The 21,918-nt window shown below is 39.9% G+C and overlaps 2 protein-coding genes across 3 annotated transcripts in view; both read left to right on the top strand.

The window, feature by feature from the left end:
* LOC126162287 (uncharacterized) overlaps nucleotides 1–21,918 on the top strand; it is a 120,345-nt gene that overhangs the window by 77,709 nt on the left and 20,718 nt on the right. Inside the window, exon 3 of one of the 2 annotated variants that reach the window (XM_049918705.1) lies at nucleotides 11,340–11,429. The exons of the other annotated variant lie outside the window; for it this stretch is intronic. Within the exon in view, the coding sequence (XP_049774662.1) occupies nucleotides 11,340–11,401 (62 nt within the window). The 3' untranslated portion in view covers nucleotides 11,402–11,429. Of the gene's footprint in view, nucleotides 1–11,339; nucleotides 11,430–21,918 lie in introns of those variants that run through there. 2 annotated transcript variants of the gene reach the window in all.
* Nucleotides 1–21,918, top strand: part of LOC126162284 (uncharacterized) — a 158,677-nt gene that overhangs the window by 136,503 nt on the left and 256 nt on the right. The window lies entirely within an intron of this gene.

Here is a 21,918-nt window from a genome sequence, read left to right as displayed (position 1 = left end):
AAGGGTGATATGTGGTGACAGATAATTCACAAGACTGCACAGTGACTCCACATTTTTCTGTTCGACGTCAGAGTTATGTTTGGCATTAGGTTGCAAAAGGCTTGATGTGTCTATCTGGTAACGATATACAGAAAGTTTTCTTATCTACTAGGACTTTTAATTTTTCTGTCTGAGTTCCGTAGTCATCCAAATGCCAGTTAGGTATGGGTGACACCCTTTTCCCCTTCGTGGTTGTAGTGAGTCTGCTGGAAGTTTCGAAGATTGTTAATGGTTTTGATCAGCTGACTTCCACATTATTTAGACCCCAATTTAAATCTGACTGTTGCCCATCATTATGGTGGCGATGGTGTTGGGGAGGGGTGTGGCCGTCGGAATAGAAAGGAGATGGGTAGAGGTGTAGCTGTGGACTCTCGACTGGATTTTTAACAAATGCAACTTGACCTTTGTATCTGTACAGATATGAGTTGATAGCGAGATAACACCCTTTTGCTTGATTATAAGAATTTGTCGCCATTTCAGACCTAATGAAGGTCAACGCTAATGACGTGTTGGTTAGTTTTATCTTGTGTTAAGCATATTCTACACTACAGAATAAGTTACGTTAAATATTTGGATTTTCATATCTTTGGCTTTTCCAGCCCCAGATTAGATACTTGCTTTCTAGTCAGACTAGATGTTCCGCATTTCTAACAGCTTTGTATCGTGAAAGAGTATGCTAATTAAAACTTTCTAGAGAATTTTGAAAAAAAAACTCGTTTCTGTCAAATAAAACTTGCCTTAAGATAATGAAAGATAACTGAAACGCTTCAATTTTCTGTAAGATGCCGTCAAAGCTTTTCGTTGCAATTCATACCTCCTCCTTCTGCTTCCAATTATTTAAGCATATGTACTCTGTCTGCTTCTTTATATGTAAAATGTCGCAAAACATTTATTTGAAATACGTTATCATTGCCAGTAGCGATTAACAGAATACTTTCAAAGTTCATTATCAGTTGATTTGTTACCGCTAAGCTAGAGACCAGCTCTTGGTCAGTTACCAAATTTAAGTACACGAGGATGACCCTCAGACTCTTTGTTTGTATAGAACGGTGTAATAAACGATAGGAAGACCCTCAAAATCTTTGCTTTTATAGAACTGTGTAAGAAAAGATAAATTTTACGTTTTATTGCTGTTAACATTATCTGATTTATAGGACGTTTTCTGTTGCGATCTCTAAGAGAAGCTTGATAAGGAGAACTATATAGAGTAGCTTATCGGATGTGTTGAGTGTTTCTACTCACTGAGGTGTTCACATTCTGCTGGGAGAGTTGCTGATTGAGAAATCGAGGATCATGTTGTTTCCAAGAATACATATGAAAATACGGAGTACACATAGGCAGAGCCCTATGTACCTGAGTGTGTGTTATGCAACTGAAATGCGACAAGCTCCACACTGTTGCTCAGCAACGAATGTTTCGCTTCAACATTCACCTACCTCATCAGCATGTAGCACATAATTAAGTCGACTTTTTGTATAGGTTTTATTTACTTTGCAATCCATGCGATTAAACAGTGTCTGCTTAGTGTGTGGCATACAACACTCGGCTGTAGAGCAAACGGAAGCATGTCCAGAGGTAGTATTGCAAGGGCTCAGGTCTCGATTTTTGCATATCATTTATTCACAAAAGGGTTGTGAGCCCTCTTGGGAATGCAGTGCGCAAAACGTAATTGTAGATTAAACTCTTAATGGGCTATAATATGAGTCTATGATGTACTATAAATATGTCACTAGTAGAACCTGTATGAATTTGAATTGGGTGTCTTGTTGGCTAATTTATGGATATATAAAATTATGAAGTTTCAATTATTGGTCCACTGTTGTGTGTGATGTTGATTGCTCACAGAAATCTTGCACAGTGTGTACTAAAATGACGCACACATTTTTTGTTACCTCATTTTTACATGATTTCTGAGATAATAATTCGCTTGAATATCTGTTTATACTCTCTGCGAAGAATTGGTCATTGCCACATTTTTGAGAGATGGTTATATGGAAGGAAACAATAATAAAATTCCTTTGCACATGGATTATGAAATGCACGCCTTAATAGGCATGAGCACTTGTTCATATCAGTTCGTCCTACCAGACGACGTTTAACCCATAGTTGTTGTTGTGCTCTTCAGTCCTGAAACTGGTTCGATGCAGCTCGCCATGCTACTCTATCCTGTGCAAGCTCCTTCATCTCCCAGTGCTTACTGCCACCTACATCCTTCTGAATCTGCTTAGTGTATTCATCTCTTGGCCTCCCTCTACGGTTTCTATCCTCTACGCTGCCCCCAATGCTAAATTGGTGATCCGTTGATGCCACAGGACATGTCCTACTAATCGGTCCCTACTTCTTGTCAAGTTGTGCCACAAACTCCTCTTCTCCCCAATTCTATTCAATACCTCCTCATTAGTTATGTGATGTACCCATCTAATCTTCAGCATTCTTCTGTAGCACCACATTTCGAAAGCTCCTATTCTCTTATTGTCCAAACTATTTATCGAAATGTTTCACTTCCATACATGGCTACACTCCATACAAATACTTTCAGAAACGACTTCCTGGCACTTAAATATATACTCGACGTTAATAAATTTCTCTTCTTCAAAAACGCTTTCCTTACCATTGCCAGTCTACATTTTATATCCTCTCTACTTCGACCATCATTAGTTATTTTGCTCCCCAATTAGCAAAACTCCTTTACTACTTTAAGTAATCTAATTCCCTCAGCAACACCCGACTTAATTCGAGTACATTCCATTATCCTCGTTTTGCTTTTGTTGATGTACGTCTTATATCCTGCTTTCAAGATACTGTCTATTCCGTTCAACTGCTCTTCCAAGTCCTTTGCTGTCTCTGACAGAATTACAATGTCATCGGCGAAACTCAAAGTTTTTATTTCTTCTCCATGGATTTTAAAACATACTCCGAATTTTTCAATCGTTTCCTTTGCTGCTTGCTCAATATACAGACTGAATAACATCGAGGAGATGCTGCAACCCTGTCTCACTTCCTTCCCAACCACTGCTTCCCTTTCATGTCCCTCAACTCTTATAACTGCTATCTGGTTTCTGTACAAAATGTAAATAGCTTTTCGCTCCCTGTATTTTACCCCTGCCACCTTTAGAATTTGGAAAAGAGTGTTCCAGTCAACATTGTCAAAAGCTTTCTCTAAGTCTACAAATGCTAAAAACGAAGGTTTGCCTTTCCTTAATCTTTCTTCAAAAATAAGTCGTAAGGGCACTATTGCCTCACATATTCCAACATTTCTACGGAATCCAAACTGATCTTCCCCGAGGTCTGCTTCTACCAGTTTTTCCATTCGTCTGTAAAGAATTCGCGTTAGTATTCTGCAGCTGTGACTTATTAAACTGATAGTTCGGTAATTTTCACATGTGCCAACACCTGCTTTCTTTGTGATTGGAGTTATTATATTCTTCTTGAAGTCTGAGGGTAATTCGCCTGTCTCATACGTCTTGCTCACCAGATGGTAGAGTTTTGTCAATAATACATAAATAAAAGGTGGTGTAAATAGTCAGTGAATTCCAAAACCCTCCTGCACTAGTCTCCCCTGGCAAATGTACTGTCAATGACGCCAGAAATTCCTTGGAAACCTTGTCATTCCTATGTAGGGATGGAAAAGAATCTGTTAATGTCTGTCATCCCTTTATGTATCGCCGCAGATGCTTTGAGCATAAAGTGAAGGTCATGTCTGCTGGCAGAGATTCATACGACCAAAAATCCGGCTACGCTCCGTCGATAAATGAAATGGGAAAGACTTTTATATAAGCGAACAACAAAATCCGTGCTTTTCGAAACTATATACAAAATAATGATCTACTATTGGAGTAACATCTAATATACAGTGAGGGAAAAAATCGCAACCCCAGAAATCTTCAAATAGAGTATCGAAAATTCTGGAATACATTTGACTAGACAACGTATACAAGTGACTGTATTCGTATGGTCACAGGTTAACGTAAGCGCGAGATAAGCCATTGCTGGTACATTACAAACTGGTGTAACAGCCAGAATGTTGACTGCGAATACGCAAACGTGCTTGCATTATGCTCTTGGTTCGTCTGTACAGGGACGGTTAATGCTGGCTGTGAATGAAGCTGGAGTTGTCATCTTAAGGTGCTCGATTGGAGACAGATCTGTTGATGGACCAGGCCAAGGCAACATGTCGACACTCTGTTGAGCATGTTATGTTGCAATAGTGCTGTGTAGGCCAGCGTTATTCTGTTGGAAATCGCCCATGGGATACTATTCAGTAATAGCAAGACAACAGGGCGAATAAACAGATCGACGTACTAATTTTGATTCAGGCTGCGTGGGATAACCGCGAGACGGCTCAAGCCATTATATGAGATCGCACACGTGACCATGACTCCCGGTATAGGTCCAGTGTGTTTAGCACTCACACAGATTGCAGGCCTTCAGCGGCCATCATTGTCAGTGATTCATAACCAGCTTTCATCAGAAAACATAACATACATACTTCCTGACCTCCGATTCATACCACTGAAATCGAAATGACAGTGGTTTTGGGTGAGAGGGCGTTTAGCTTGGAGCTCGGATTTTACTGCCCTGTTAACACATATCGTTAAAAGGAATGTCGCACAAGATTAAATGTGGGAACGCTCTATCGATTCGCCACATGAAATGTATATATAACTGATCTCCAAAGAGTCGTAAGGAGCATTTCTGCTGATACTTGCAATTATGTTTTTGACTGTTTACTTGGAATCAGCCCAAACAAGTAGTACTCGTCTCTACATACATGCGACGCTTAGTCTCGACAGAAAGCGTTTGTTTCATTCCCGTTTCAGGCATAACGAATGTGTAAAAGAATCTAACATGCCGCAGAAGCCCATCTGACAGAGTGGTCACACACTCACACTCACACACACACATACACACACACACACACACACACACACACACACACACACACATATATATATATATATATATATATATATATATATATATATATATATATATATATTCAGGGTTGTCCGTAAATCCGTTAGAGTACCAGAGGGCATCAGTATGTTGCAAGGCATCACAAATATGCTCAATTATATCCATATCTGGGGAGTTTGGTGACCAGCGGAAGTATTTAAACTCAGAGGAGTGTTGCTGGAGTCACTCTGTAGCAATTATGGACGTGTAGGGTGTCGCATAGTCCTACTAGAATTGCCCAAGTCCATCGGAATGTACAATGCACATGAATGGATGCAGGTGATCGGAGAGGATGCTTACGTACATGCCTAGCGACTGAGTCGTTTCTAGACGTATCACGCGTCCCATATCACACCAACTGCCCAAGTCCCACACAATTACAGAGCCTGCACCAAATTGAACGTCCCCTGCTGTCATGCTGGTTCCATGGATTCATGAGATTTTCTCCATACAATATGAAACGAGACTCGTCCGTCCAAGCAACATTATTCCACTCATAAACCTTACAATTTCTGCGTTAACGGTCGCAGGAGAAGCGTAAAACTTTCTGCCGTGCAGCCACTAGGGTACGTGAATGGGTCTTCTGCTCCGAAAGCCCTTGTTGATTAAGTTTCGTTAAATGATTCGCACGCTGACACGACACTGACTGATCCCGGCGGTGGTTCGAGTCCTCCCTCGGGCGTGTGTGTGTGTTTTTGTCCTTAAGATAATTTAGGTTCAGTAGTGTGTAAGCTTAGGAACTGATGACCTTAGCAGTTAAGTCCCGTATGATTTCACACGTATTTGAACATCTGAACTACACTGAAATCTGTATCAATTTGCGGATGTGTTGCACTTCTGTCACGCTGAAAGATTCTCTTCAGTCGTTTCAGTTCCCGTTTTCCGGCAGCCGATGTCGGTGATTTGATGTTTTATTGGATTCCTGATATTCACAGTACACTCGTGAAATGGTCGTACTGGGAAATCGCCACTTCATCGCTACCTCGGAGATGAGGTGTCGCAACGCTCGTGCGCAGTCTATATAACACCGCTTTCAAAGTCACTTAAATCTTGATAACCTGCCATATTAACAGTAGTAACCGATCTAACAACAGCACCAGACACTTGTTGTCTTATACAGGCGTTGCTGACAGCAGCGCCGCATTCTGCCGGCCAAGATATCTCTGTGTTTTAATACGCATGCAGCATATTTGGCGCTTCAGAGTATATATTTACAATTGCACCGCACCTGCAGCATCTTTGGCGCTTCAGTGTATATATTTACAATTGCACCGCACCTAAGTCCTAGGTGTACTATCCTCTAGGAACAGTTCTCTCACCTTCAAAATGGAAAGCTGTTTAGACCGCAAAGTGCATAATATAAACGATTAGTGGCATCTATACATTTCTTTTCTTCAGGATTTGAGCCGTACTGCATTATCAGAAACTTCGTTGATAGAAAAAAAATCTTCATTTCTTGCCTGTGCGTAAAATGTACCATATTAATTAAAAAAAGCGTTATGAGTTATTTGTAGGAACTCACTTTTTTACTGAAGCTTTTTCCTCTCACTGCACATTTAACGAGTACTGCCTGTGTCAGATATCTACTCAGCTATATTGGTGAGCTATTGAAGTTGTCTTACGTGGACAGAACAGAGAACAATTCTTTACCGGTTACTTCGCAAATGATGCCATAGTAACCGTCATTTAAAGCAACTGTTATCTGCCAGTACTGATGCTATGTAGATATATACAATAAAGTTTTTACAGAATACAACATAAAATAGTAAACTTTCTTTGACTATCAGTTAGCCAGCATACTTTTATCAATAAAATATGAATTGCATCTAGTTTGATCTGATTGTGTGCATTACCGTAGTTGTGCAACACTGTATGAACAAATATAGATACTATGGCTTTTTATTACAATGATATTTTATTTAAAATCAATTGTAACACTAACTGGATCGAATTTATTTTATCTATTTCTTTTACTTACGACTTTCTAAGAAGCTATGGTTTGAGAGTAGTACGCACTTGATGGTTAACTACCTGAATCTGGACAGTTTGCTTTGAAGAATGTCCCAAAAAGTTACTATTGCGCTGGCATGCCTGTTACGAATATATAAAAGTACTGGCTATATCTTACTTTGTGATGTGTTGCTTCTGGTACGATGTAATGCTTATTACGAAATTCATTAATGGCGGAATGCTCCTCTTGATTAGTGAGCAGCTTGAATAAAATATCTGCACACAGCTCTCTTCATTAATTCCAACATGTTCTTGCGATCATGTCCTGTGTCCATACACGTCCTGGCTTAATTATATTTTGCCTTGCTACATACATATTGTAACACCATTTCGATAACAATCTCCATTTGGCATTTGCGGGCCAACACACATATCTCTACCACACCACAGACGCTTCGCAACTCATCTCTGCCCTCTGTTCTAGGACTGCGCGCGTTCGCGACAACGATGTTATTTTTCCGTCTAATATATTCTTCATGTTAGTTCAATATAATTTATTTGACTCTGGCAGCTTATTTACTACAATGACCTATGTCATTATCTCTTATTTATTCACCCAGCATACATTATATTTCGATGAAATTTAATTAATGGCAAAATTTATAAGTATATGTAGTTACGAGAAATGGTTATAAACTCATGAAAGGAAGTACGTGAAACATACATGAGACATCGGGTATTGCATGTGACCTGCATTTGTGAGTCGTCGCTAAAGGATATGCTCAATATGGTATTTGCTATTGGCCTTTGTAATAAGAGGCTCCCATTATTCTGTCAAATGCAGAGAAAAAACTACAATGTAATACATACTGGTTCAGTTAGAATTAATGTATGTGCTGCACTTACCCAGAATTATGAATAGGGATTACAGTTTCTCCAAAATGCTCATAGCTCGTACGGAAAGCGTTTTGAGCCCATTTGTACTGGACATTTCTAATGGTTTGATCTAAACTACCTCTCAAAGTATGCAGCACTTCTTCTTTTATACCGAGTGCATTGTGATCAGTAGTGGGCATGTGACACTTCCTCGTCGTACCCTTGACATTATCTTTCCCAGTATCCGTTTTGTTCTGTTAGGAGCAACATGTTGAGTTATATCAGCAATTAGGTGCCAAAACAGTCTCGTGTTGTGGTACAAAACATCTTTTAGCATTCTACACAAGAGTTGGTTGGTTGGTTTGGGGAAGGAGACCAGACAGCGTGGTCATCGGTCTCATCGGATTAGGGAAGGATGTCGGCCGTGCCCTTTCAGAGGAACCATCCCGGCATTTGCCTGGAGTGATTTAGGGAAATCACGGAAAACCTAAATCAGGATGGCCGGACGCGGGATTGAACCGTCGTCCTCCCGAATGCGAGTCCAGTGTCTAACCACTGCGCCACCTCGCTCCGTGTACACAAGAGTGACAAATATTCTGTAATCTGCTGCTACAGCTTTCCTAATAACAGTTACTTTGGATATATGTACAACTTAGAGTCTACCAGACAACAGAGTACCATTACCATCCAGAGGAGACAGATTTGCAAGTGGCAGAATTGTGGCACTAGTCATTTGAGTTGCACCTTATTTCCGTATTTTCAGGCTAGCACATGGCAATCACATTACCAGACAATAGTAACAGAGTGCTAGATGGTAAAGTTGCACCAACAGCCAGTAGACAAAGCTGCAATCTGTAATAATGTTCATTGTTTTCTATAGCATTGGTCGCAGTTGCAGTGGTCCAAGGACAACCAGAAGAGTCGACCACTGCCGCCATCCAGGGTGAGGAACAGCCGTCCGCCACCATCCCGGCTGTGAGGACATTGGTGGCGGCGTCTTACGAGGAAGAACACGAGGATACCATATGTGTCTAGGCAGACAACAAGTTCTACTTGTATGCTAATTCACTGAAGCTGTATTCTTGCTACCACCTACTACCGAAGGGTAAGTTACTTTCAATAGCACGATTTTGTGTGCATTGTTGACAAGATAACCACAGACTGTTGACTATAAAATTTTGGAAGGTTTTTCAAAGTGAATGTAGAATACGGGTTAAATCAAACCATCAAGGGGAAGTGTTTATCCTTACCTTGTACTGTAATGGCAAATTGTTACCTCTCTGTGAACAATGCAAGATACAGCACTTTACGAAATTGCATCTCATTGACATTCTTCACCAAAACTATTCAGAGCAATTTCCTGCACATATTTAATCCTTTTTTTTCAGTTATTTGTTAGACTCTTAAATGTGATGCTTTTTTTGTCTTTATACAATGTAGAATCTGAGTTCTATTATCTGAATTATGATGTATAAAGTGACATGAAGTTCTACGTGGGCTTTGGTTTCAACATTTAGTGAAGAGATATTTTAAAAGGCAACAGATATTCGTGCTGTGGGGTTTATTTTGACAGTAATTGAGTTGCCTGGTTGGTATCTAGATCTAGACACAGTGACACATTAGTAAATGTGAGGCAGGGTATTCTTTTCATTGTAGCTTGTTGTATTTGTAGAGTGTAAATAGTGTACATAAAAAATACTCGTTACACGTTAATGAATAAATAGAAATCTCACTTAGTTCCATCACAAAGTGCTCACAATTACCCACATAGGACACTGTTCTTACTATAGACTGACTCTTGCAACATATTTAGGATAATGAACGGGTGCTGTTCAAGATCAAATACAACAATGCAACCCCCAATCAAAAGAAAAAGGAGGTCAGAGTGTGAAAGTAGGACCATACAACTCGTTTATAGTCGTTAATGAAGTGAGGAACGTAGAAATGCCCAGTTGGATCTACTAGAATGACAGCTGTTATGTGAAAATCCAGCATTCATTGAAAGCAAGCTCAGCATGGAATGTCATCCACACCTCCTGAGCACAACAGGTCGGAAGTACTGCCAGTATCTTGACAATTTTCGCTTATTTAACATTTGCCTCTGCTGTTGCCAGACTTCTGTTAACATGATATTCAGTATGCTCTTCCAGCAAAGTCAGTATAGATATATGTTGCCTGAAGAGACTGTCTTCAAACTGCGAAAAATTTTGGTTGTTTATATGAGACCCATGCTCAAAGATAATACGAGTTATTACGTTCACTTTTGACACCCTCATTGGGAAAGGAATGCTAAAACTCATTTGTCTACATGCTCCAACGATCGTGCTTGAAATCTCTTGACTATCTCAATACGATTTGACTAGAGGGGGAAGAGCTATAGAGATTCAGAAGCACCCATTTAAACACTTTTTGGCTAGGTTGAGACTATCGAACTGAGCTTGATGGACTGTAATTAAATCCACGTGAAAAACAATTTGCCCCTTGAATAGCAAGGTCTGACTCTTCAGTTGTTCGTAGAAAAATGGAATTCTTTACACATAAATTTTTCCAGGTATATATTATTGGTTACACACCTTTTTCGTCGGCCATGTACCTTCTGTAAGCATTTTGAATATGAAACATATTCCGTCCATTCACAGTGACTGATCTGCACTAGGTGTGCATGTGTGTGGCGGGGGGAATTCCATGGCTGTGCTGCATGTGTATAACCGCTTTGTACCACTTCACGTTGGCTCATTCCAATGTACAGCCTCAGGCCTCGCTGTTCTCGCATCAGGTCGTTCACGTAGGGAAAGGTGATACGGTTACAAGGGACCGGGGTGGTCATCACTCCCCAACTCTCAAATTCGGGATTCTCCAAGGGTTGCGAAATTGAGGCCCAGATTTGGTGATGATTTGGCACGTTGCAAAATTGACTTGTGGCTTATTGAATGCCGTGCGCGTAGGGACTATTACCCTCTTTGAAGTACTTGGTTCTATGACATCATAACTCTCTAGAAATGCACCAAGCTTCAGATTTACACGCAGCGTCCACCTACCAAAGATGTGTCTACTATCATGCCAGTAAGGATAAGATGGCGGTTACACAGGGCGCTTGTCATCAGTTAGGACGCCTGCTCCAGCATTACTGTAGTACTCGTAACAACAGTCACCGCCTGTTAAAACATGTCTTCATAAATATTTGGGTCTAGAATCAGACAAGCTAGTTCCCAGTCCATTGAAGGAAAACCAATGAACAAAAAAAAGGTACTGTCCGTTCTGGGGACGTCTGAACGAATACGAAACCCCAACGAGCTATCATTGGTACATGTGGAAACAACATTCTCTGTAGTGCATCTGTTACAGAGGTTTTCCACAATCTCAATGTTTTGCGACCATAACGGCGCGGAAAATGAAATTGATGCCATGTAAAAAGTTAATGACTTATCACTGTGTTATCAGTAGTAAATGTGAAATAGAATATATTTCTATTAATAATTTCTAACTCTATTAAAATATATTCCTTCTGTTTATTGTAGTTTATGTGGTGAAACCCAAGAGTCTATGTAAACCAGTCCTGTCAGACTGTCCCAAGAACTAGAAGTATTGCAAGTGTGTCTGCTCATCCTCGTCTGGGTTGAGTGAAGACGAGATAGCTGTGCTGCTGACTGAAGACATCAACAATTTTCACGGAAAGCAGTAAATTTCAAGAGTGCAGAACTTACCTCTTTCACTAGCAACAAAAACCGTTGGAATCAACGTATCTTCTTTTATTGTAGTTTCTGATTGCTTCACGATATGCAATAAAGCAGCTTCACAATCAGGCTAGAAACTGAGTTGGAAGATTATTGTTTAAAACATGGTTTTGCCTGTTTTTTATCTTTCTGTTGGCCTTGTAATAGTTTTATTTTGACACAATAAAACTGTTCTTTCATGTCGTCAACTGTTATATTTCAGTTGTAGAATGCATTTCCTAGCTTTACATAAATAGTGGCAAAGTGTAACTGCCTATTAATTATACACAATATAGTACATCCATTCTCTCTACCTCGTATCATCCTAGTACGCTGTTCCTGCTTTCACACGATGACACCGATGGACACTGTAGTGACTTATGACTGCCACAGTGGCTTCGCCTTGCCTTTCCTGGATAACACATGAAATAGTTGAAAGCCAGAATAAATGGTGTTTTCTCCGGCCGGCCATCCGACTGCTCCTGCTCCTCACCGACGGCCAGACCTGCACTCTGGGCAACGCCATCGCCGTGCCACTGGAACGACGCCATCTTCAGCGTTACAGAACCCCTAGTTGCCATCCGTGATAACAACGCGGCCTCATCCTGCCATCTTAATTCGCCTCGCAAACTAAAGGCGTATAGACCTGCAGTTGCGATGCCGTAATATTTCTAGGGGAAGCCGGACCGTGCCAGAAAATGAAGCGTATACAGAAGAATGTCTGCGCTCTATGAATTAGTAAAAATCTATAAAGACTTGTTGTATCTTCACCAGCACCCGCCCCTGCTGCTGTCAACATCCCCCATCCTTGGCAGGGAACGCGGTCCAGTTAGCATTTCTCTCTTTACATTTCACATATGTTTAAGTACTACACTTAAATGACAGTTTATGAAATTAACGGAAACTTAAATGCAGTTGTATTTGTAACGGATGTCTGTAAACTCTTAAGCTGTTATATAATTAAATGACATTGGACAAATACGGAAGCAATCACAGCTGCATCACAATCTTCTGTTGGCTGTCTGCTGCAAGGCATTTTATGACAACTGTAACTGTATATGAAGAAATTGTAAGTAGTTTCAGTGACACATAACTGAAAGCTGACGAAAATTAAGTAGACCTTAAATACAGGCTTAGAATATAGAAATATACATCTAACAATCCATGAATATAAGGAGATACTGAGTGGTTAAACACATGCTCAGGTAGTTGTGAACCACGTCGGCAGTAATGTTATTGGAGATAAAAACTGAAAAAAAAGTCACACAGACTACTGGCGGTTTTGATATAGTCGGTATATCAAGCAGACAAGAAACCCATGCAAAGTAGACAGAATGCTATGACTTTATTGAATGTGGCGATATAAATGAAAAATAAAAAAATGAATTTACGAAATTCATCCCGACTAGTACGGCACATTTCTGAATGGTAACCGTTCTCTAGATGGAGAGTAAATTTCAGCTACGAGGGCTTGCTGAAGAGTAATTCCTCAGAATTTGTTATTCTATTGTTTACATCGCCTGAAGAAATACATATCACGGATATCATTTAGTCGAGTTTTTCGCTTCGCTCATTCAAACTGCCGGTAAAAGACATCGAAATGTAATGTGTAACATGGCGTTGTCTGACGTAAACTCGTCGGTGCCTCAGAAAAATCGAATTCCAAGTGTTCGTCCACACGAAGAGCACCCTCTCCTTCACCATGACAGTGCCAGACCAGACAGGAGCGTAGCGACGTCTGCAACAAGCCGACGCCTCGGTTTCATCGTCATCGATAGTTGTACATTCAGTTGCGACTTTGTCCACATCATGTCTTCATCTGCTTCCAGAGCCGAAGGAACACTTTTGTGGTCTTCACTTTGATAGCAATGAAGTGATGCAGGCATGGTTGTAGTAACGTCGACAATGTCAGACATCCTACAGTGACAGTATCAACATACTGGTTTCTCGTTGCGAGAACTGTGTTCCCCTTCAGGGCGACTATGTTGAGAAGTAAACGTGGATGTATGAAGAATAAAAATGTAGAATATTATAAAGTCTGTTGTCATTAGAAAGCTATTTTTCAACAAGCCTTCCTACTAACACTTGAACTGATTAATGAAAAATCATGTAAGTAAAGTTATTGTGCTATCTTTCTGCCTAACTAACGATATTCATCAACACTTTGTGTTCGAACTGACAATATGACATTTTATTGAACAAGAAAAACAAGTTCCATATGGCTGCTGTTACTCCTACTGGACACTTACCTGTAGTGAAGGCAGGTTTTGAATGATACATACTGTGTCAGAACTGATGCTCTGACATAAAGAATTCACAAGAATGACGGTGTTCATGCTTATTTCTCTTTGTCATTCAGGTCCGTCAGAAGCAACTACAGCTGAACATAAACTCCAATGGTCAGTAGGATCAACGAGCTGTGGAAACTGGTTTAATGAACCTGAAAGGCAACGCTCTTTAATAATTCATTTTAAATACACAGAATTTATTCAAACGAGCTCTCTTACATCGAAAATGCCTATATTGTAGAGGATTTAACCTCAGATAAATGGAACTATCGGTACGTCTGTCTAGCAGGGAAAGAGCAAATAGTTAATGATCAAACTCATTAATACGATACAGAATGAAGATCAATCCGCATAACAATTTTTGCATTTGACAGCCAGTGGAAGACATGCAAACTGGTTCAGTAACTAATGCAGGGATGATGTTGAAATGCTCGTCCAGCCAGCGAATTCACGTTTTTATAGTTTCTCTGCAGTGGCTGTTTTGACAACGCAGCGTTCAGTTGCATTTCTTTATACCATAGGCTGAGGTGATACTCCGTTTTTAATCAGCAAACCATTGACGTGACGTTCCTTCCTTGTATGTCAATGACGAAGACCCTAGTAGTTTGTAACTGCATTTCAAATATCTGTTGTTAGTGCACGATCCTCGAAAGCTTTTTTCATCCATCCCATAAAAATTTCCTGGGTGAAAGCTTCAATTACAAATAGCATTTTTTCTTGTTTACTTTTTTGGGAGGGGGTGCAGTCTCCATAACTGATTATATGAATAAGGCTTAAAAAGTGGCTGGACGTTTTCCAGTTATTTACATAGCGTGCTGAAAACATAAGCGACCAATGGCTAATCGTTAAAAGAGCCTTTGCATCATTCCTACTTGCCTGCTTCTTCATGGTTCGTCGCGATGACAAACATGCACAAACCAAACTTGTCCAATGACCCAATGATATATTGGTAGCTATCTGGATCAAATACACAGGGGTGTAGGAAAATTATTTTCTAATTTAGTGAAACTATCTGAGGCTTTAGTTGAATCTAAATGGTAGAAATATTATTCATAAGATGAAGGAATTACATGATCCGTATCCACCATGATTTGAACTATGTTCTATTGAAAAAAATCAGATTTGCTTGCAGTAACGCATCTAACGTTCAAGTTTCTGTCTAAATTGTGATTAGCGAATATCCAAGCGTTTTGAGTATCTTTCGATACAGTAGGAGTAAAACTTCTCAAGATAATTTACTACTTCTGACTTCGCTGCGTTCAGTAATGCCATTAGCAGTTTAAACGATTTTTGCGAAACCAACCTGTTCCAACTATGGCCCGTTACACGCATGTCACTTGCAAGCTCAACAGAAATGCTCTTGGCTGTGGTGCATGACTTCTGTGGATGAAGCTCTTTCTTTATCTTATTTCTCAGCTCGCCTGCTGTACTTCATGCTACCACGGGAAACAGAATAATAACAATGAAAAAAAAAAAAAAACAGTAGACATATGCCAGAGCGACTTAAAAAGGTGGTAGTGGTTACAAGTGACTGGGTAGAAGTAGTATAGCTTGCCGGATACAACGAAAGTCGTACTACTAGTTGTTACTGGTATGTATTGTCGGAATATATGGGACAATTTTTTATTAACCACAAGGAATTTTCTTTTAGTATCTTCTTAGTTACACTGCTCTTCAAACAGTCATAAACATGAAATGACTGTTTCTACATTGGACGTAAAACTTTAAGATGCCACAGTCAGTGAAGCGGTAGTTAGAACCTAATGACAAAACAGATCACTGGGAGCGTACTATGCGAGTTATGCTCCTTACTTGTGCCCAAAGAAACAGTGCTAACGAACAGAGCCCACCCGATTATCCCTGATTTAGCGCACGCCTGCTGTCTATGTCAGTAGTTTCAGAACAGGATAAAAAGTGTGGTTGTGGTAGATTCCAGCGATAAGCATCAGAGACGATGAAGCTATGGAGACATCAAAACACTCGGAAGACTGAGGTGTGAATGCAAAATTCATAAACCACACACTAGACAATGTGAATAACCCTCTCATAGCGTTTTTTGAGTGTTCAGCTGTATATGTCAACCAATAATATGAACAACGTCAGATCCATATAAACAAGAACTGACTTTGTGGAGTTGGTGGTATCTCGGCTCAATTATAAGTACCTGAAGGGAAACGAAATGGTAAAAAATCTGTTGTATCATATTATAGCGTCTAGCCTCAGGCGTCTTAGTCTTTTATCTGTAGCGTAATATCAATAAATGAAATGGAATCCGCATGTGAGGCCTGTCGTAAATAATACGAACTGATGTGTTTGATTTCCTGGCAATCTATACCGAGGATATGCAGATACGCAGGACGCATGAGGAACTCAGTGGTATATTCGTAAACTACTGTTGGTTAACTCATAGTGATGTCCGGATACTGCTCCATAAAATTGTCTTCAGCAGAACATGGTGTACTTGGCAGTCGCCGGCCTTTGTGGCCGAGCGGTTCTAGGCGCCTCAGTCCGGAACAGCGCGACCGCTACGGTCGCACATACGTATCCTACCTCGGGCATGGATGTGTGTGATGTCCTTAGGTTAGTTAGGTTTAAGTAGTTCTAAGTTCTAGGGGACTGATGACCTCAGATGTGAAGTCCCATAGTGCTCAGAGCCATTTGAACCATTTGAACTTGGCAGTCGGCAAGCCTATGTGATAGTATGGTTTCTAACTACTCCACGTAACCGATTTATAATTTTTTGTACTAATACCTAACGTAGACAATGAAGTATGTCCGGCCCCCATCATATAAGCTGTGTAGGACCCATAACGGCGAGATAAAACAGATGATGTCTACAAGGGAATATTCTCATTTCTCCCTAGCTTGCAATAGGAAACTACATACATGATAACAGTAAAAACTACCCCTTTTCATGTATAGTACAGCGGTTAACGAATCACACATATTTTTGTGGTCATCAGCCTTAGAACCGGTTTGGTGCATACGTTCTATAGCCCATGCCAAAATCTACATTCAGGAGTACTACTTGCACACAAAGTTCTCAATTAGATTTTTGTGTATTTTTCAATTTCTCTCTTCCCCTAAAGTTTTTACCCTCTGCATTTAGATCTGTGGAATTTATTTCCTGATGTAATAGCAGATCTCGTATCGTCCATCATGTCAGCGTTCTCCATACATTCCTTTCCTAGCCGATTCTCCAGAGAACATCTTCAATCGTTATCTTACCAACCCACCTAATTTTCTATATGCTTCTACAGCACCAGGTCTCAAATGATTCTTTTTCGGTTCCCTCAACTTCCATGATGGTGTTATCCAGATATACATTCTTTAAAATTTTTTCTCCAAGTAATTCCACTGTATCGTACTGGTAGACTTCTTTTGACCAGGAATGCCCTCCTCGCCTGTAGTATTCAATATTATGTCCACCTTGCTTTCTCTGTCGTTTGTTATATTCTTCCACATAGCAGACTTCCTTCAGGTTGTTTACATTGTAGTCTGCAATTTTGATGTGAAGATTGTCGCAAATCTCATTTCTCCAACTCCTCATTACTTTAGCCTTTCGTCGGTATACTCTCAATCAATATTCTACACGCAGTACACTGTGCATTCCATTCAACTGATTTTGTAAATCTCCTACTCTTTCACTCGTGATAGCAATGAAATTAGTGAATATTACCATTGATATCCTTTTATCTTAAATTTCAATCCCACTTCAGTTTCCGTCATTGCATATTTGATGTATTGACTGAACAGTAGGAGAGAAAGGTAGTATCCTTGTAAAGACTGTATATAATCCGGATTTCCAAATAGCTTACTCCTGTCTCTCTGAGAATTTCAAACCTGTTGCACCATTTTTTGCATTTTATTTTTCTACTTTCTCAATTGTATTATTAACGGCAAAATCAGAATTGCATCTCTGGTGCCACTACCTTTCCTACACCCAAACTCCGTTCTTTAGTTCATTAGTCTAGCAAGTTACTTTGTCTTGGACTCCCATGTCGACTACCATGTCTTCTTTTCCCACATCAGACAATCCCTCCTCGAATGACTGCCATAACCTATTTCATAAGACGAGGGTGTGCTTGGCGAACATTGTACACATGTGTAGAATACCTGTTTTATGTTATTCAGGTGAAAAAGTATGAACAGAAACACTTTTTAATTTTAGTTTCACTGAACAAAGGTAAAATAAACTTATATGAGATAAATCACTGTTAAGCGTAACGATACTAAAAGAAACTAGCTGATAGCTGTCCTTCTGACGACAGTTCCTTTTTCGATTTTTTCACATTTTTCCTGCAGCCATTTCTCCTCAGGTGTCCTGCACTTGCCATTTCTTTCATTGCTAAGTCAGTAATTTTGCTACAGTCTGGAAATTCCCAGATCATTTTAGTACTTTGTTGTTCCGTTGAACAGTTGAAGTATTTTTTTCTCTTACCTAAGGTATCTTTACAGTTCCCTTGTTTGTATCTATGTTTGTGCTACTTCCGTGTTTGCCAGTTTTAGAGCTATACATTGCTCACTGACTGCAGTAGCCACTATCGTATATGTTGTGACAGTATCTACAGTGCTGTAATTCCCAAACGCACACCACTCTTCACTACATCGGTAGACCACTTCTTTCAACCTCGATTTCTGCGACCAATACGCTTAAAGTACAATCCGCTATCCGCCATTATTAAATTACGGTCTGAATGTATATCTGCTCCTGTGTAAACTCGAATCTAATATCTGATTTCTGGAGCTGCTCACCGTACCATGAGTAATTCTACTAGAGCCAGTCCCCTTCTGATTCATGAACAGGGTATTAGCTGTTATAATCTGATATAGATCGCAGTCGTCAGACAGGCTTTCATTTCACACGTTCCTACTACCACATCCATATTCTCCTTTAACTCTTTCTTGTCTTTCCTTTCCTACTACAGCGATCCTGCCCTCTATGACTATTACATTTTAGTCTCTCTTTACATACAGGATTACCTGTTCAGAATCCTCATATACTTTCTCTGTCCCTCCTTCTCCTCCTTGCGATGTCGTCATATATAACTAAAATATTTTTGTTGGCACTGAATTACTATTGATTCTGGTGAGAACAGTCCTTTCTGTTCATGATGAAGACTATTACCTTGGAAACATTTTCTGCTGCCGCTGAAATGACACTATTCTCATGTTTGCAATTCACTTCGCTTATCCTCATTGTAACTTGAATGAAACTTCCTGTTCCCCTTGTTCAAACGTCTGATATTCCACGCTCCGCCTCATAAGCGACTGCTTTAGAATATCTTGCCCATGGATAAATTATCATGACACTCTTTGAATTAAGGTCAATGTGTTTTGTGGACATACATAACATAGTGTTTTCTGTTGGATTCTCCATCCTCATGCCGTTGTTCATTAGTGATTCTTCAGCTTTTTAGGGAGAGTTTCCACCCAAAAGACAAGAGGTTTCCCAGATCTTAGTTTTCTCCTCTGCCAACTTTTGATAATACTTTTGGCAAAACGAGGCTGACTTTTATGCTGGAAATCTGTGGCCTTCTGTGCTGATGATTTTCATCAAAATTTTACTCACTGACTGGTTTCGAAACCAAAACCAAAGATACTTAAATTTACGGCTAAAATCTCTACTCCTAGACCTCAGTGATGTAAACCGACGGAAGACATATTTTAAAAAGAAAGTCTCATTCACTCACAGGAAAGGGAGTTTCAATCTATGCTATGTAGTGTGCGTAGTTTGTAAGACATACAACACACTGTGGAGCAGAGTTGATTTAGAACAAATATCACGCGACGTCAAACTGTGTCAGAGGGTTCTCCAGTAGTGAAAAATACAAACCTTCTGAACACCAGGTCAGAACCAAAGTACTGCAGTTATTTTCATTCATTGTGGAAAATACAGTCTGGGCAAATGGTTCATGGCCTAGGGCTTGTTTGAGTATCTCATATGAGAGATACGTCGATGACTTAAGTTTCCTTTTCTAAAACGCACGAATTTGTGTGCTAGCACGGCATCAATGAATCATTAATTAAACATGACCTGATACAAGAGGGAGTCACTTTGCGCAACACATTTATAATGGTCACAATAACGAATTAATTGATATGCACAGAACTGACAAGTTGCAGTAATCATCTGAATTTACTTGAAGTACGTGTAAGTAACTGCAGCTGTAGCTCAGCTTTGTGGACGAGGCAGGTTACCTTAGCTCACAATACAAGACGTTATGTATTCACACTTTATATGAAAATATCAACCCTGCTTCACCGCCATTTACAACAACTGACTATATTGTGTCCTGGCGTACGGAGAAGAGCGGAGATGTTTGCTTACTGTACGAGTAGCTTATTGTGGATTGTAAAAAAAATTCAGCGACATGAACATCGTTTCTGAATTAATGTGGAATGAATTGCTACCACTATCAAAGATGAGCTTGCTGTAAAATCGTTAACACTGGAACATAACAGCAAGGAAATTCTAATGATTTGAAAATATTTTATCATATAACGTTATAGTCGTACTGAAAACGTCGTACTGAAAACTCATTGAATGGGCATGTGATGTACACAAACGCACAAATATTCCAATGGATAAATGACAGACTGATTCTGTACCGTGCACTGTAGACGACTGAATTCACAAAGCCATGAGCGTAACATTTCAGGAAGAAGTTCTCAGAGTGTCTTGAAATTCACGACTACAAGCCTTGGAGTACAAAACATGAAAATAGCCTCTCATAGTCCTTGCAACGTTTCCGAATGTTGAGAAGACCCTGATATCAATTATACTCGATGTTTGTACAACCATTTGGCATCTTATCACAACATAACGTCGCCGACCTTCTTTACGAAGCAGACCCACAAGACTAACTGTCCACGAGAGAACACTGTCTCACTCAGACAAGCCGTCCGCCAATTGGGAACGGTGAAAGTATGTGTGTCGTCTACAACATCGAATATTATTATGGATGTATGTAGGTAGCAATCTGGAGACAGGATGAAACAGAATTTGTAATACGTCTTTGGAATGAATATATACTGTATCTAAAATGTGTGAAGTCAGAACTTCCACTTGATGTCATTACTTACTATATAAGTCTACTTCTTTTGTCCATTCATTTGCTAGCGTACTTCGCTCTGTCTGTATTGGCACAAAGAGAGGAATATTTTCCTACTGTAACAGAGCATGCACATATACTCTTACAAATAGCACATAGCCTATATTACAGCACTGATATTTATTGGTTTCCATGGAAGTTACTGCAAATACGATGGATAGTTGCAAATTCTCTGTTACAATGTCGAAAATTGGAAATATGCGGTAAGGTCTTAATGGGACCGAACTGCTGAGGTCATCGGTCCCTAAGCCTACACACTACTTAATCTAACTTAAACTAACATACGCTATGGGCAACACACACACCTATGCCTGAGGGAGGACTCGAACCTCCGACGGGTGGGTCCGCACGCACCGTGACAAGGCGCCCAAGACCGCGCGACAACCGCAAGCGGCAAAAAGGTCAAAAGTCATTCTGCGAATTCGAACTTGGTGTTCGTCCTTTGCTAAATTTATAGATTGTAGTGATTTCTTTCTTCCTTGCTGCCAGAGGGTTGTATCATTTCTGCAACTTGAGTTATACTGTGAAACAGTAATGTTATCTGATTTATTACCTCTTTACTTTGCAGTGTAGTGCATAAACCTGCATTCCGTACAGATTGAAGCAACCAGTTTGGTGAGATAACGTTCGCACGCAGTAAGCGCTCTATCGTCTTCTGAACTCAACATAGTAAGTTGAAACTGAAACTGCAATCTACATATTTAAAGAAAGTCTAGTTATTATTACAAAATCTATCAGTTTACTTTGGCAGTTAACACCAAGACGACATGTTGTCATCAAACTCTCTTCATTTCAACGGCGACTTCTTGGCCTGCTCCTAGCTGTTCATGGAAATGAAATCAAACTCGCAATATCTAACAGGATCTCTTAGACAGTAAGAAAAAAGTGAAAGAATCAACATCTTCTTTCTAACTTTTATGATTAGATGTTCTCTTCTCTTACTGGCAGTGTGATGTATATTTTTCTTAAAAATATTTTACT

This window comes from Schistocerca cancellata, chromosome 2 (genome assembly GCF_023864275.1).
Source record: "Schistocerca cancellata isolate TAMUIC-IGC-003103 chromosome 2, iqSchCanc2.1, whole genome shotgun sequence".
In the NCBI taxonomy this organism is placed as follows: domain Eukaryota; kingdom Metazoa; phylum Arthropoda; class Insecta; order Orthoptera; family Acrididae; genus Schistocerca; species Schistocerca cancellata.
This window is presented reverse-complemented; position numbering and strand designations above follow the sequence as displayed.